The following is an 18,640-nucleotide window of genomic DNA, read 5'->3' on the forward strand; positions in this document are numbered from 1 at the left end:
ACCAATTTATGCATAAAATTCCTGCAATAGCTATTGTAGGAATTTAGTTATTAAATTAAAACATAATTATGTTTTAAAAATGTGTAAATAAAATTATAATATACCATTTTGATATGATGATTACATATACACACATTATTATATATATATATATATATATAATATATATATATTTTTTTTTTTTTTATTCATTATTATGCACACTTCCCCCTCTAAGGGATAAAATGGACTCCATACTATTTGTGTTACCATAATTATTTGAATTAAATATATTTCTCTGATAATCATTTATTATATTATTATAATTTTTGATAATTTCGGTATCATCGTTATTTGGTATATTGTTTCCAGGATAAATATTAAAATTCATATTATTCATAACATTAGCTGAATGAAATTCATCATTATTTTGATTTATTAACAAATTGTTATTATTATTGTGTTGATTATTATTGTGTTGATTATTATTGTGTTGATTATTTTTAATAGAATTATTAGGAGATGGTGAATTAGTTGTAATAGTTCCACGACCAGATGGTGAAATAGATGAATGTGGATTATTATTATTAACATTCATAATATTCATTCCTTTTATATTTGAAAATGGATATATATTATTTTTTCCATTTATATCAGAAGGAATATTATCATAAAAATTATTACCAAAAGAGTTATTATTTATATCATTAATATTTGTATGAAAATGATTATTCATATTATGATTCATATGTAAGGGTACACTATTTATTCGATTACAATTTTCATTCATATTTTGTGCATAATTTATGTTCCCCATTCTCATATTTTGGTTGATACCACCATTTAAGTTATTAGCTATTTCAGGGTTCATATTGTGAATAATATTAATATCTGTTACATAATTTTCATCGCCTTGTTTCGGCCCAGTCCCACTATTGCCATTACTATTTCCATTATTATTGCCATTATTATTTCCATTATTATTGCCATTACTATTGCCATTATTATTATTATTATTATTGCTATTACTGCTATTATCATGATCGTAAAATAAATTAATTGGCTGTTTTTCTTCTGCACACGGGTTATTAACCATATTAAAATCGATTTTATTATTTGGGATATTATAATTTATAAAATCCATATTTTGGCTAGCTGAAATATTATCAAAATAATTTAAGGGTTTTATAAAATTGTTATTTCTGTTATTAATATTAGCTATATCAGTGTGTGCATAATTCATATTGTTTGGTTGAATATATGGAATTTTTGGAAATTGTTTAGTGAAATTATTTCCTGACCTCATATTATTAACCCCTGCATTATTACTATTATTACTACTATTACTACTATTATTATTGTTATTGTTATTATTATTGTTGTTATTATTATTGTTGTTATTTTTTTTAATTATTAAATTTCCATCTTCTCCATATTGTTCATTGTGTACAGGTTTGGCATTTGAAAATTGTTTTGGATTAACATACACACCAAGATTTGAGCCATTTCGTGCATCAAAAAAATTGTTATTTCTATTTCCTTCGGAAACCCCATATATACTACCTCTTTTATTATTATTATTATTATCAATAATATTTTCAATTCTTACATTATTTATTACAGGTTTGATTATATTGTTTCTGTGAGGGTTGTTTGAAAAATCACCAAGTGGTTGTTTGTTATGTTCTAAATTATTTTTTCCTTCCTCTATTTCTTTGATATTTCCATTTGCATTGACTCCATATATTTTATTTTCTTCTTTTAATTTATTTATATAATTTATAATTTTTATTATATATGGTTCATCTTTTTCATTTGGTTCGACTGGGAATATTTTTCTTTGTTTTTTTTGCTTTCTATTAATAAATGTTAATATATAACTAGATTTTGAATGATCATAATGTATATAACAATTTGTACATATTTCTTTATTTTTTTGTACAGTTTTATTTAACATTCTTATATCCATTTTTTGATATATTTTTTTTTTATCTTTATTATATCTAGTATGATTAGTGTTTATACATTTATTATCATCAAATTCTTTTAAAATTCCACAATCTTTCATATTATCTAATTTGTTTATTATTGTACATGTATTTTCATTATTTGTATTAATACATGTTATTTTTCTTTTTTTTTCTTTTCCTTGTATATATGTATTTTGTTGCAAATTTTGTGGAATATTGTTATGCATGCTTTTTATATGATCTCTTAGATTACAATTTGATCTATTATTAATCATAATTTGATTAGAAGTGCTTACATCTGATGGAGAACCAACAAAACCAGTTCCACCAGAACCTGAAATAACCATATTTCCATTTCCTTCAAGTGGTACATTTTTATTTATTATATTTTCATTATTAATATTCATAATATCAATTATTTTTTCAATATTATTATTTATTATACTATCATTAATTATATCGTTATTTAAAACATTTGGATGAATATTATTATTTTGCAGAAAATATAAATCATCAAAATTTTGATTATTATATCCATCTATCATAGTATCATCTAATGTTAATAATTGTTTATAGTTATCATACATTCTTGACATATCATTATCCTTAGAATTATTTTTGGATTTATTTTTAGACCCTCCATTATATCTATTAATATCATTACCTCTAATAGAATTGGTTTTATTATTTATTCGTATTTTATCAGGAATGGAATCTGATAAACTATTATTACCTAAAATTTTTGTTCCATCAATATTGGAAACTTTATTTGAAATTGGAACGTTTTTAAAACAATCTTCCATTTTTGTAAATTCCATTTTTAACATATCATCATTTTTTATGATTTTATGAATATCCATATATGTGCTATTTGTAAATTTGAGCAAATCTGTTTCTACACAATTATTATTAACATCATTTAAGCATTTATTGTTTTGATCACGTGTATTTATATTATAACTATTATATATATTATCACACATATTATGTATATCACTATTTGAAAATTTATGTGTAAAATTTGGTGAGATATTTCCTGAATAATTATTTGGGTAATTGCTTAAATATTTCCCTTGGAAATTATTTGAAAAATCTTTACCAGCTTCGCTATTATTATTATTGTTATAATTGTGACTACTTATAGTTATATCATTAATAGAGTTTTTTTTTATGTTTCTAAATGAGTTATCATTTTTATTTCCACTTAACACTTGTATATTACTTATTAACGTTTCATTATTTATATTATTCTTAGAAAAACAGTTATGAATATTTTCAGGAAAATTTCCATTATTACCATTATTGCCATTATTGCGATTGACATAGTTAGTTCTTCCATCATTCCCAAAATAATTTCCTTCGTTCATATTAGTAACATTATTATTGTTATGCTTATTTAATATATTAAAATTTTCTTGACTGTTTGCCATATTTGAATCAACAAAATTATTAATTGATTCTGTGTCGGCATTTCTATCATATATGTGCACATCTGTGAAGGTACTATCACTAGCATAGCTTTTATTATAAGCCATATAATTATGATTATGGTTATTATGGTTATTATTATTATTATGGTTATTATTATTATTATTATTATGACTATTATTAATATCGTTAGGAACACCTTTTGACCCATTTATTTTAGATATGATACAATTTTCAGAATCGCAAAATTGTCGCCCATTTGTTTGAATTGTATCATCATCATCATCTTCTGTATCATGGTTATCCATAATAGTGTGTGTAACAATTTGTTCGTTGCTATTTTTCTTATTATTTATTTCGTTAGTTTGTTTCTCATTTATTTCATCATCTTGATTTTTTTTTTCATCCTTATTTTTATTCTCAATTTCTTCATCATTTATTTCGTGATAATTACAATTTTGTTTATCTCCATCTCGACTTTTATCATCATCATCATTACCATCATCATTGTTTCCACTTGTGTTTTTGTTATTCAATCCGATTCCAATACCTCCACTATTTGTTGTATCGTTTCTGCTATTTTGGTTATTATTATTTTCATCATATTTATGTGTTCTATTATCTTGATCATTTGTATTATTATCTTCTTTAGAACTATGATTCGAATAATAATTATCATAAATTTTATTTTTCATATTATTATAAATTTGTTGATCAAATATAATATTTGGTTCAAATTTATAAATATTATTTCCCTTCTCAATTGGTAATTTATAGTTTGTTTCATTTTTTATAAAATCAAATTGAATTTTACCTGAATGTACATAATTTTTCATTTCATCTCCCATTCGAATATAGTTATCTTTATTTAATTTATTAAATAAATTATTTTCATCACATATATTTAAAATAATCTTATTAGAATAGTTGCTATCCTTTGAAAAATCTGTGTCATCATTACTGTTACAATTATTATAATAAATTGGTTTATATATTTCTCGTTCATGTTTTAAAAAATTAAAATGATTATTTATTTCATTATATTTTTTAATATCTTTACATGTGTTTATATCATATTTTGATAAATTGGTACCAAATACTTCTAGATTATCATCAGCATGAATATTATTCAAATTGTTTGGGAAAAAATTTTCGTAATTGAGATTGTTTTGGCTATTTGGGCTATTTTCGCCATTTTCGCCATTTTCACCACTATTCAACGTATAAACATTTTCATATTTTTCATTTTTACCTGACCTGTTCATATAATTATGATTTGTGCATGTATTTTTTAAGCAATTTTCTATATTATTTATTTTTATCATATTTTTTTTTAAATTAGGGCAACTGGTGCAATATTGAATCTCGAAATTTGAGTGTGTGCCCATTTTTAAGTCATTATGATAATTGCAATTAACATATTTTTCCATATTTTCACAAATTTTAATTTCTTTTTCAAAATTTGCAACATTACATCCTCCTAAATATTCAAAGTCACTATTTCGAACTTGTTTACCAAGGGAAACAATGTCATTTATGTTTTTATCAATTATTTGATCTTGACCATTGATATTTAAATAATATTCAGGATATCGTATATTCTTAATACACTCTTTGTTTATTTGACTTGAATTTATTTGAATAAAATTTTCAGAATTAGCAACATTACTATCATTTATATTAATAGCTAGCTGTCTCGAATAAATTATATCATTTACATGATCAATATTAATTGGGGTTTTACAAATGTTGGAACATTCGTATAACTGTTTTTTCTGTTCATCGGTATTTTTTAAAATACGTTTATTTTTACTATCATAATTGCCATATGTCGTATTTATAAAACAAGCATTCTTCTTTTCTTTTAATTTTATTATTTGTTCTGTTTTATTTTTTTTATATAATAAATTATTGCTTGGTAATAATTTTTTGTCGCTAATCTCATAATTAATATATTCATCATATTTGTTTGGAACTTGGTCCGAATTTAACGATATACTATTACAGTTGTAATAATTAGGACCATAATTATTTGTATACAAATTGTATATATGAGTTTTTTTTGAAAAATTTATATTATCTTTATCTTTGTTATTAATTGAATGTGTGGTATTTTTTTTAAACGATAAATTGTTATTACGCTGGTCAATATAGCTATTATTATTGCTATTATTATTATAGCTATTGTTATTATAGCTATTGTTATTATAGCTATTGTTATTATAGCTATTATTGTTATTGCTATTATTATTATAGCTATTATTATTATTGCTACTATTGCTATTATTATTATTTTCACTATTTTCACTATTTTCGCTATTTTCAGCATTACCACTATTGTCATGACTTACACTTTTTACTGTTTCATTCGTTTCATTTTTTAAATTAAAATTAGTTTCTACCAAACTGTAAAATTGGGGAGCTATTGCTTGAATATGATTTACTAATGTTTCGTGAATATTTAATATATCCACATAACTATTATTTATGTCGACGTGATTAACACACAAATCCACATTGCTGTTCATATTTTTATTTCGCACCATTTTATAATATGTATGTACACTTATAAATTTAATTGTTACATTATATATATCCCTATTTTATTTGCATTTTCATCCTTATATGTAAGTATACATATATATATATATGTTTACTTCAAATAAGTGTTTTACAATGTTAAAGAGCAGTTTAAAAAATATACACTATGTTAATAATGTTTTATACAAATGTGTATAATGACATAAATAGCGGTATTATATATGTATTGAATATGTACATATGAATTGTATGCATGTATGTATGTATACATATATATATATTATATATGTGTGTATGTTTTATTTTATTTGTATATATCTATATATATATATGCATATTAGGTATAATATATTTTTATATAATTATAAAATATGAATATATAAAAAAAATTGGCTTAATTTTATGCAATGAAAAATTAGTACAAAACCGTTATTCAAATTTTAATTTAAAAAATTTCTTTTTCGATATTTCAAAAATTGTATTATTTAAAAAATGAAATATAAGAATTTTTTTTAGTTTTAATTTTGCATAATATATATAACAACTATTGAGAGCATACATATATGAAAATGTATAAATAGATTTTTTCATGTCTTATTAAAACGTGTGCATTTTGTATGAATATATGCTTATATATGTGGCATGCTATATAATATATGTAACTTGAAATTTTATGAACTTAAAAAATAAAATAAAGCTTAATAACTTTTTTAATACTTCATTTTAAAAAAATATGCATTGATATTTAGTAAAATATATATATATTACATGCATACATTCATATGTACATATTCAATACATACATGTGTGTGTATATATATATCTTATGTATCAAATGTATTATATATTTGTGTACAGCATATATTATTTACACACATACAATATATATATATATTATATACATATACACGTTTTTCATAAAATATAAAAAATGGATAATAAAAATAAAACCTATTATGTTAATGGAACTAGGAAATAAATATTTAATATAATACAAAAACATTTGAAATCGACAAAATGGAAAATAGTTGTGTTTTCATTCAATCAAAATTAGAAAAATGCGAAAAACAAGTATATAATAATAATATACAGATTTATTACTACTTATACTATATATAATAAGACTTGTATTTTAAATGCATACAAAAAAATATATACATTTTTTTAATTTTCCACTGACGCAAAAATATTATATATTCATAAAAAAAAGTAAATAAAAATAATATTTCCCGGAAAAATTAAAAGGTGATAAGGAAAACATCAAATTGTATATACATTTATATAATTATATACGACAATGTAGATATATATATAATGCATATGATATTTATATTTCTATTTGTGTACAAAAATAAAATTAAAAATAATGTATTCTTCTTTGTATTTATGTAAGCTCATATAATAAATGTGGATAAAAGTTACTTCATATATTATTCCCAAGGGTAAAGGTTTGTTAAATTTAATTCTAAAGAAATTCTTTAAATCTTTTATTTAAAAAAAAAAGAAAAAAAAAAAAAAAAAAGGATAGAAAAATAAAAAAACTTTCAAAAATTCAAAAAAATTATATATATATGATAAGTACACATGTGTAGTATCATATAAATGTAATGGGACTGAAATTGTGTGAATAATAAATGTTAAATAAAGAACAGTTATATATGAGCATATATATTTCCATATAATTTTAAATAGTAAGTACTTTGACTTTTTACATATACATTTATGCATATGTATACTTCTTTATTTTCTTATTTATAAGTAATAAAGGTGCTACATTTATGTATAGTTCATATATAATACAAAATAAATATAACTTAAATTATTATTATTATTTTTTTTTTTTTTTTTTTTATATTATTTAGTATATACTAAATGAAATATTTATTATACTCCTTTACATATATTTACACAGATAGTATACACACATACTTGTAAACTCGCTATACATATCTAGATCTTTGCTTTTTCTTAAAAAAAAAATACACGATGTCTATTGATAAAAATATGTGCTTATTTTTTCTAAAGTATGTTATATATTCATATATAACTATTTATTTGGGTATTGGCATATTATTTTTATCTGTTTTTACATCATATATTTATGGGGTGTGTATGAGGAATAAAGGTGGGCACACAAAATAACAAAACTATTGAAAAAATTGAAATGAAATATTATAGATATAAATATGAATGTGAATATAAATATGAATACGCATAATGTGGATATGTGTATATTTTTACTTTTATGAAAAAAAGTTAAAAGATTATTACAATGTGAAACTGTATGCATATGCATACGTTATATATAAATATATATATGTATGTATATATATATTTTTAGTACACTATTAATTTGCTCAAATAGAGGGGGTAAATTATGCAAAGCATAAAAAATAAAATAGAGCAATTAGTATAATAATAAAATAACGTAGAAATTATTTATAGTAAATTAGTGTAATAGATATTTCATAATATCTATAGTAAAAAAAAAAAAAAAAAAAAAACATATGTTATAATGAAGTATTAACACAATTTAAAAATAAAAAGTGAAAGAACAGAACGAATTAAAATGTAAAGATTTAATTATATATACTCTCTAAAAAAATCGATGTGTATATAAATATTAATTTTGTACCTATTGATTTTTGTATGTAAATGTGATGAAAAATAAGCAAAAATAAAAGAAAACATACAAGCATGTGCATTCTGTATATATACATACATATGTATATATTTTTTTTAATTTTTATGTATTTACATTAGTAGCTACATATGCTAATGTATGCATAGAAATGACCATTTATGGGATGTTTAATTTGGATATTTATATGTATATATAAAATAGTAATAATAGTAACGATATTATATAAACTTAAAATTTCAAAAATGTGTGCAATCTATAAAAACCCTTCATAGTGTAAAAAAATGTTGTATTAGGGATATTTATGAAATCTACATTGAAAAATAATAGAGAATTAATTATAACTTAAAAAAAAAAAAAAAAAAAATTATTTTACATATTTGCACACACATATAAGACTTACACATTATATTTTTATATTTATTTTGTGCTTGTTAAAATAAGCAATCAAAATATCATTGACAAAAATGTGGTCATTTTGAAATAACTCTTGTTCAATATTTTACCGTATAATTAGGATATAAAAAAAAAAAAAAAATTATGTGTATATACAACATAAAAAAATAAAAATAAATTTGATTCGATTTTATTTTATTTTATTTTATTTGATTTTATTTTGTTTTATTTGATTTTGTTTTGTTTTATTTGATTTTATTTCATGTTAAAAATGTCTAAATTTTTTTGATGTTTATATATAATATCATGTCCCGTATTTTGTAAAATTGTTAAATATTTCCACCTACATGTTATAAGTTTTATATATAGAGAAACTAAAAACCCATAAATAAAAATAGCTAATTATAATGTACATAATAATATATACATACATGTGCGTAAATTGAATTATACTTATTCAACAATTGTATAATATTTTATATTTTTTTTTTTTATCATTGTATATACATTATTATTTGTTATTAACCAGTATATATAATATGTTTGGAATAGACATTTATTGGTAAAAATATTAATAAAAAAAAGTATAGGATTACCCAAATTATATTTTTTTTTTTTTAACCGATATATATAGTTTTTATTTTTGTATAAAAATAAATAAAAATAGGAAAATATCAATTTCTATATGTATGTATATCAATGTTTTTGTTGTTATATATATTATACACATATTCATATCTATCGCCATGAAATATGCCCCCCTTTTTTATGGTACACTTATAGGATGTTTTTTTGTTTTTTTTTTAATACCTGGGATATAATTCTAAGAATATTTCACATATATATATATATATATATATATACATGCCAATAAAACGTTCTATTATATATAGAGAAGAATAACAAATAAAAATAATTAAAATAATATTAACAAGGTCATACATAATAATTTTGTTGTACATAAAAATATTTTAATTTTTTTTAGTAACTCTTCACTAGTTTATTAAATTTTTCTCAATAAACAAATGTCATTAATACGCATTTACAAAAGTGTGTCAAAAAGTGTGTCAAAAAATGTGGGAAAATGTTTATGAACAAGTTCTTCAAATTTAATTTTTTATGTCGGTGTAGCTAAATAAGTTTTTCCTTAAAAAAATTATTTTCCCTTTAATTTGGGTATGCAACGATTTTATATTTTTAAGGAATAGAAAAAAATAAAAGAACTCACAAATATGTAATGTGAAAAATAAACATTTATTCTTAATAAAAAAGAGAGGAACCATATAAGACTGTTGAGATAAATTGCTCAAACAATTTAAATTAAAGCTCTATGTAACATTTTTATTTTCATTTTCAATACTGTTAATATTATTTATTTGTTTTTTTTTCAAGGGTTAGTGATATATCTACATGTTAATTTTTTAATTTTTAAAAAAATAAGATTATTTTGAAAATTATTCCATATATTATTTGATAAAATAAACAAAATAATAATAATAATACCTTTTTTATTTATTTATTTTATTTTTTATTTTTTTTTTTTAAATCAAAATCGACAGCTACAGGATTTGAACCTGTGCGGGCAGAGCCCAGTTGATTTCGAGTCAACCTCCTTAACCACTCGGACAAACTGTCACAATTGATATATTAAGCAAAAGTTATATTGAATTGTTAAAATTTAACCAAAAAAAAAAAATAAAAAATAATAAATAAAATAAAAATAATTAAAATAAAAAATAGCGAAATAGAAAAGTAACACAATTTAATAATTTGTAAACTTTATTATTAATAAATTGAATTTTCAAAATGACGATTTTTATTATTTGGGAAAAATGCACGAAATGAAATAAATAAAAAAATATTACACGAATAGCTGACAAAACAGTTTTTTCAAAAAACGCGTAAATACACTAAAACTGTAAATAATAATAAATAACGAAATGTATTTTTCGAAATTTACATTTCTAACTAAAAAGTGATATATCAACGATTTATATTTTTTTAGTGGTCAGCGTTTGTGTATGTTGTTTGATTAAGACATAAAGCTAGCTGGTCTTTTTTTACCGTTCCCTTTTTACCGTTCCTTTTTTACCGTTCCCTTTTTACCGTTCCTTTTTTACCGTTCCTTTTTTACCGTTCCCTTTTTAATGGGCCCATGATATGCTTTGCCACCTTTGGAAAGCATACACAATTTGACATATTCTCATTTTCTTAAAAAATATTAACATTTCCATGATAAAATATATAGACAAAACAAATAGACAAAACAATAGATAAAATCCAAATTGCTAAACTATTTATGTTCCTTAAAATGAGTTTATTTTTTGGGGGTTAAGAATTGAAAATTTCGAAATCTGCCTACTGGTGCTATACATAAATTATACAACTTTTCATTTAGTAATAAAGAAAATACATATTTTGTTTGAACAAAATAATTTTCATATACATGCATAAATTTGGAAAAAACATTCTTGTGTAAATCTAGCATACCATTAATATTATTCAAATGTGTCATTAGTAAATTAAAAAAATTAAAAAAATTAAAAAAATTAAAAAAATTAAAAAAAATTAAAAAAAATTAAAAAAAATTAAAAAAAATTAAAAAAAATAGTGTAGTTACATGTATATTCCTTTTCTCAATACTACAACTATATTTTTTTTTTTTTTTTTTTTTATTTTATATTTTTTCGCTTTTTCGTTTTGTCTACAACTTAATCGGACATGTCCCATGCTACAATATGTGTGTTAATTTTATAATTTTTTTTTTTTTTAATTTAATATATGAACAAGTCAGAAAATAATAATAATAATAATAATTGTGTGAATTTAAAATGTTTGACACAACTTCCTTAATACACTTAGGGAGTAATCAAACGATACAAAAATCTATATCAGGGGAATTGTGTATGTATATATGTAAAAAAAAAATTAATAAAGAATATTCTCCTTTTTTTTTTCCCGAAAATGATAATAAAATAAATGAAAATATTTATACTAATATTAATTATAATGATAAATTGAAACAAAGTTATAAATGGGAAAAATACTTTTGTTTCATTAAGGCAAACTTTTTTTTTGTCTACAAATTTAAGGGAGATTATAAACCTCAGTTTGTTTTCCTTTTAGAGGGTATTCAAGTACAAACTATAAATTATAATGTCGCAATAAAAAACGGGGTAATTATATTTATCATTTTTTACATGTACTGTACATGTAACTATATATTATAGAAATATTTAATTAGAGTATATCCATATATGTATGTTGGATTATTTTGGCTCCATAAAAATATAGATATTGTTATTATTTTTTTTATCAGATAATAGAAAAGGTAGACAATTTTAATATAGGCGAAAATGAAGATATTATACAAATAAAATTTATCCCATCCTTAAACAACATGAACATGTGCATATTTTATGCAAGCAAAGTTGGCTATTCAAAAAGGTGGGCACAAATTTTAACAGACTCGAATTTTACTCTGTTAAATAAAAATTTAAATATAATAAAAGACGAAAATGAAGAAATAAAAAACGATATAAAAAATATTAAAAAAATTAATAAAATAGAAATAAAAAATAAAGACATTCAAATAAATTCCCTTAACGATCGAATAAATATGTTAAAAGTAAGACTAATTAAAAACATTTACATTTTATGTTAATAATATAATATCATTATTTAAATATTCCTTATTTAATCGATTCATATTTTTAATAATGTATTACCTTGGAAAATATATAGGCCGATATCGAAAATGTCCGAATTAAAAACAAGAGACTGCAAACAGCGGCAGAAGCAAATATTCAAAGTGCAGACGAATTTTTGCAAAAAAAAATGACAGAAATGAGTGCCATATGTGCTGAGATTGAGTCAAAAATAGAAGGTAAGAAAGATGAGAAAATAAATAGCGCAAACGTGTGGTTATGCACATGGTTATGCACATGTCTATACATATGGTTATGTGATTATGTGGCTATGTGGTTATGTGGTTATATGGTTATATGGCTATATGGTTATGTACATGGTTATGCACATGGTTATGGCTCCCTCCCCATTGCAGAAAACGAGACCTTAAAAGACAAAATAAAAGCAGCGGCCCGAGAGTTTGAAAAAATGGAAAAAGAAAGAAACGATGCAAATAATGAAAAATTTAATCTCGAAAATAAAATAAAAGATATAATTGTTACTTATGAAGAAGCTAAAAGTGATCCAGAAAAAATAACATTAAAAAATTTCAACATAAATCAGAGATATCAAGAAATAGTAGTCCATAATCAAAATTTAAAAACTGAAATAAAAAAATTAATTGAAAGATATTATGAACTTGAAAATAAATATAAAGAAAAAATAAAAACAATAAAAGAAATAATCGAAATTGGAGATATATTTGATTATTTACATAAGCTAGTTATTTTGTGTCAAACAAAAATAAAATTTTATGAACAGTCATATAAATATACAGATGAACAACAAAATGAATTATTAACACATTTAGAATATATTATTAAAGAAACTAAATTAGCAGAAGCAAATGCTAGAGTCTCTTATATTACACATAGATCAAAAATATTAGAAGAACGATTGTTATATTATATTAACAGAAAAGCTCCTTCAGATTATTTTTATTTTGCAAATATTACATTACGACGATTAGGATGGATTTTTGGTGAAATTGAAACCCTCAATCCAATACATCTTATAAATTGCAAAAATGAAAAAAATAAAAGTATCCAACAAAATGATGATGTATATCCTCTCTATTCATACTTAGATGAAAATAATGCAAATATAATACCTATGAGAGAGCAAATATATTATAATGAAGGAATAGAAGGTAGAGAATGTTTTAAAATAGTTACAGATGTTGATGTTTATTCTACTCCTATTAAAATGTATCCTTATGAAAATATGTTATTAATTGAAAATAAATATAATTACATTAAAATAAAATTGACAGATTTAAAAAAAGATTTTAATATTTTAAAACAAAAAAAAAAATTCGAAACAAAATCTACAATTTCGGATTTGCAATGGTCAGAAATTACAAAAAATGCATATCATAGATTGGAAAAAAATATTATTGCCTTAGATCAGAAAAATGTCTAATAATATTTTGTATATTTTTTTTTTTTTAATTTTGAATTCGGAGCCATGTGGTGCCACACATGTTGGTCGTTTTCGCTTCCAAAAAATTATGAATAGTTAGGAAAAATTATGAATAGTTAATAAAAAATTATGAACAGTTAAGAAAAAATTATGAACAATTAAGAAAAAATTATGAACAGTTAATAAAAAATTATGAACAGTTAAGAAAAAATTTGAAAGTTTATTTCAAAAAAGGAAGAAAAAAAAACGGAAAAACGGAAAAAAAGACAAAATTTAAAAAAAACGGCTAGTCCTATGAATACTATATGGAGATTTATTCCATTTTAGAAGATCTTCCAGACATCATTTTATAAAATTCGTCATAATCAATGTAACCATCATTATTTGCATCTACTTCTTTTATTACATTTTCAATTATTTCTTTACTGAATGGCATTTGGTCATTTGAAAAAGAAAGAACATTTAAAAGTTCATCTTTTGTAATGATTCCATCTCCATTTGCATCAAAAACTTTAAAAGCATTTCTACAAATAGCATCTTGTTCTAAAATAGAATGATCCAAACATGCTGCTAAAAATTCTGTATAATCGATCAAACCATTACCATCTGTATCAAGTTGTTTTAATAAATAATATAAATCTCTATCTATTTCATTATCACCAACTTTTAAACATTGAAAGATTTCTGATATAGTTAAAACCCCATCACCATTATGATCAAAAGCTTCAAAAGTTTTTTTCATTTTTCCAAATTTTTTTTTATTTAATTGATATGCAATACATGTAATAGCTAATTTTTTTATTTTACATAATTTATGAAATTTCTTAAATTTTTCTATTAATTCTTTACTTAAATGTTTATTAATAGTTATATGATTGTATGTTTTAAATTTTACAAACCATTTATGATTTACAATTTTATGTACATCTATTCTTTCTTTATAATTATAATTTAAACATTCACAAATGAATTCTTTTGCATCTAAACTTATTTTAGACCAATAATTAGAATCAAAAACAAATTCTCCTTTTTTTACTTTTTTTAATATATCATCATTATTTTTTCCATTAAAAGGTGGATATCCACAAAGTAAAATATACATTATTACACCGCTACTCCAAATATCACATTTTTTATCATATTTACCTTTTAGAATTTCTGGTGCAATATAATAAGGGGTTCCGACAACGGATTTTAAATTATGATTGTTCATACATTTACTTGCAAAACCCCAATCTATTATTTGTATTGGTGAATCATCAGAACTATCAACATATAATATATTTTCTGGTTTTAAATCTCTGTGAATTATATTTTTACTATGACAATATGCCAAAGCTGAAAATATTTGTTTCATTATTTTATATGTTTCATATTCTGAAAAGCTTCCATGTTTTACTATTTTATCAAATAATTCACCACCTGTACATAATTCTAAAACTAAATATAATTTTTCACTATCTTCATATACTTCATATAATTTTATAATATTTGGATGATCCATTTGTTTCATAATTAATATTTCTCTTTTTAATCTTTCAATATTATTTATTCTTTTTTTATCTATTATTTTTATAGCTTTTGCTTGACCTGTTTTTTTATTTATAGCTTTTACTACATTTCCATATGATCCTTTACCTAATTTATATTTATCTAATTCATAAAGTTCTGCCAAATCATCATTGTTCATAAGAACCGTTTCTTGAATTATTTGTGATCTATCAAAATATGGTGACAAATTTAAATTATTGTTAAGGATATCTATATCTATATTAACACTTGAACGACGTTTTGTTCGACTATCTTTAAGTGCTTTACTGTCTAATATTATTTTATTTTTATTTACATCTGTTTTTGTTGATAAACATTTTGTACATAATGTAATAATTGAGTAATCTTCATCACAATCTGCTATTGTACTTTTTGTGATTCCACAATGATTATGTTCATTTTTTTCTTTTAAGTTTACAAATTCACCATCATGTTTATTATTAACTTTATGTTCACACATTTTTAATATTTATTCGATACTATTTAAGTATATTGATATATAACAATGTGTAGACTGTTTTATGTATATGCATGTGTTTTTTTTTTTTTTTTTTTTTTTTAATTCGAGATATAGAGACTTTGGCTGGTTACGCTTCTAACTGGTTATACTCATAAATGGGAGTGCATGTAAGTATGTAAGACATGTTTCGGAGTCTTTACATCTCTGTATTATTATTTAAGTGTAGTTGTTATGTGGTTCTATAAACAACTATTTCGATTTGTAAAAAGATTTAAAAAAAGTTATGAACAAGCAATGTATAACTACAGCGGTGCAAAATATGTTCTATAATTACTAAAAATGATTTACAAAAAAATGATAAGATTAATAAAAATGATAAGATTAATATGATTAATAAAATTAGTAAAATTTTAAAAATTAAAACACAAATCCAAAATAAACATCTGCTAAAAAAATACTAAGAAGTGGCTAAACAGTTATTCATATAAAGAAAATACTTTTCTAAAAATATATTAAAAAAATTATACAATACATATGTGTATATATTATGTCTATTTATATATGCACAGTAGCAAAATCGACCAAAAAAAAAACAACAAAAAAACAAACAAAAAACAAGGAAAGAAAAAACAAGGAAAGAAAAAACAAGGAAAGAAAAAACAAGGAAAGAAAAAAACAAACAAACTAACTAACAAACTAACAAACAAACAAAATTGACACAAAACGGATTACATTAATAAGTGATTATAAAATTTGAACTAAATATTTGTACATTGCAAATAATGAAAAAAAAAAAAATATATATATATATATATAATATATATATATACATATTTACATATATACATATATATATGTAGATATAATAACCTACAAATTTAAATACTAAAAACTAGCAACATTGTTTTTATATGTACATGTACATATTATATCTAGCTCATGCACAACATCACTGAACTATTGAGGTACGTTGCTATTAACTTAAAAATAAAGTAGAATAATAAAATAAAAGAAAAGGAATTAAAAAATAATAAATAAAATAATTCTTATAGATATAAATATATTTATAAATATATGGAAACAATATTTTTTTTTAATTTATAATAACTTTTTTTTTTTTTTAAAGATTATTTATTAAATACTGAAAAAAACGTATAATATTAAATTGCTTAAAATAGTAAAATACACTAACCTAAAAATTTTGAATTAAATATTCGAAAGTTACAAAATATTCATAAAAAGTATTATTATAACCATCCATTATATATAATAACAGTAAGCACAAATATAAAAAAAAAAGAGCGACATGTAATTAGAATTGTTCTAATTTTTTTAGTAATTTTATCGGATTTAAAAAAATAAAAAAATTGCTTACAACATTATATATGTACATGTATTAATTTTAATTTTAGGATTTTTTTTTTTTTACAAAATAATAAACAGAATAAAAATACTTTATCTTATTAGTTGTAGAACAAAAAAAATATAAACCTTATAGTAAATTAGTTAATCAATTTATGATACTATATATTTTATTTTCAATGCATATATGAACAAACATAAATATTCAATACATATCATGCTACTTATAAATTAATATTGTATAATAATTTTACAAAAAAATATGAAAAAATAAGTAAAAATAAGTAAAAATAAAAAGGGTAAGGTTTATTTTATATTATTCACAAAAAGATTGAATATAATGTATATCCTTAATATTAAAATATTTAGCCAAAAAATAAAAAAATAAAAATAAAAATATGTTAATTTTTCTATTAAAAATGTTATATACATTTTGAGAATAATAAAATAATCATTTTCGAAATAGATAAGCTACTTAACATTTTTTTCTTTTTTTTTTTTGCCATTAGAAAAGTAGAACAAATGTAAAAATAGTTGTTATAGCTGTTTTGTACATGCATTATATATTTTCCATAATCTTATTTTTTTTTATTTTATGATTCTCTATAATTATAAATCTTTTTAAAAAAGGTTTTATATTAATATTTTCTTCAATTTCTACAAAAAAAAACTAGTATTTAATATATTTTTATCATAACCCCCCAAAAAAATCAGACCCAATTTTGAACCTTAAAATATCCATCATTTTAATAAAGGATAATTAGTTTAAAAAGTATAACTAATCTGATATTCTCTCTCTCTCTATATATATATATTTTTTTTTTTTTTTGTATGTACAAGTCATAATAATGTGAAGTTAATAACAACACATGGCTTGCTTAAACTGCATATTGTTGATTTTGCAAACATGTAGAACAATTTATATCTCTTTTGACATTTAGCTGTAATATTGTAGTTTTTTTTAAAATATTTATGTAAATGTCAGAAATAGTTATTTAATCAGAATTTATATGATAGCACATATTTATATGGTATATATAAGCAGTGAAAAAAAAAATAATACTAATATAAGTTTAAAGGAAAAATAATTATGATGTTTTCTAAAATATTATTAATGATAATATATAATTATATTCTACTACTTAATATAGGGATTGCACATTTGTATATAGTTAGCTAGAATTAATAAATAATTCGATGGAG

General features: G+C 21.2%; 3 protein-coding genes and 1 non-coding gene across 4 annotated transcripts; 1 reads left to right on the top strand and 3 right to left on the bottom strand.

Moving 5' to 3' along the window:
- Positions 1 to 184: 184 nt before the first annotated feature.
- PY17X_1356400 (conserved Plasmodium protein, unknown function) lies at positions 185 to 5,923 on the bottom strand (the record flags this gene model as incomplete). The annotated part of the gene is made up of 1 exon (XM_725958.2): positions 185 to 5,923. One exon carries the CDS (start codon positions 5,921 to 5,923, stop codon positions 185 to 187), a length of 5,739 nt encoding a protein of 1,912 aa, XP_731051.2.
- Positions 5,924 to 10,508: 4,585 nt separating this feature from the next.
- PY17X_1356500 lies at positions 10,509 to 10,590 on the bottom strand. The gene has a single exon. It is a non-coding gene; the product is annotated as a tRNA-Ser (tRNA).
- A 1,196-nt stretch (positions 10,591 to 11,786) lies between these two features.
- PY17X_1356600 (conserved Plasmodium protein, unknown function) lies at positions 11,787 to 14,064 on the top strand (the record flags this gene model as incomplete). Its single annotated transcript, XM_022957273.1, has 4 exons — positions 11,787 to 12,131; positions 12,275 to 12,583; positions 12,700 to 12,841; positions 13,019 to 14,064. 4 exons carry the CDS (start codon positions 11,787 to 11,789, stop codon positions 14,062 to 14,064), a joined length of 1,842 nt encoding a protein of 613 aa, XP_022813716.1.
- A 313-nt stretch (positions 14,065 to 14,377) lies between these two features.
- PY17X_1356700 (uncharacterized protein) lies at positions 14,378 to 16,075 on the bottom strand (the record flags this gene model as incomplete). Its single annotated transcript, XM_724879.1, has 1 exon — positions 14,378 to 16,075. The coding sequence occupies one exon, from the start codon at positions 16,073 to 16,075 to the stop codon at positions 14,378 to 14,380; it is 1,698 nt and encodes a 565-aa protein (XP_729972.1).
- Between the last annotated feature and the right edge of the window lie 2,565 nt (positions 16,076 to 18,640).

This window comes from Plasmodium yoelii (genome assembly GCF_900002385.2).
Source record: "Plasmodium yoelii strain 17X genome assembly, chromosome: 13".
NCBI classification, from domain to species: domain Eukaryota; phylum Apicomplexa; class Aconoidasida; order Haemosporida; family Plasmodiidae; genus Plasmodium; species Plasmodium yoelii.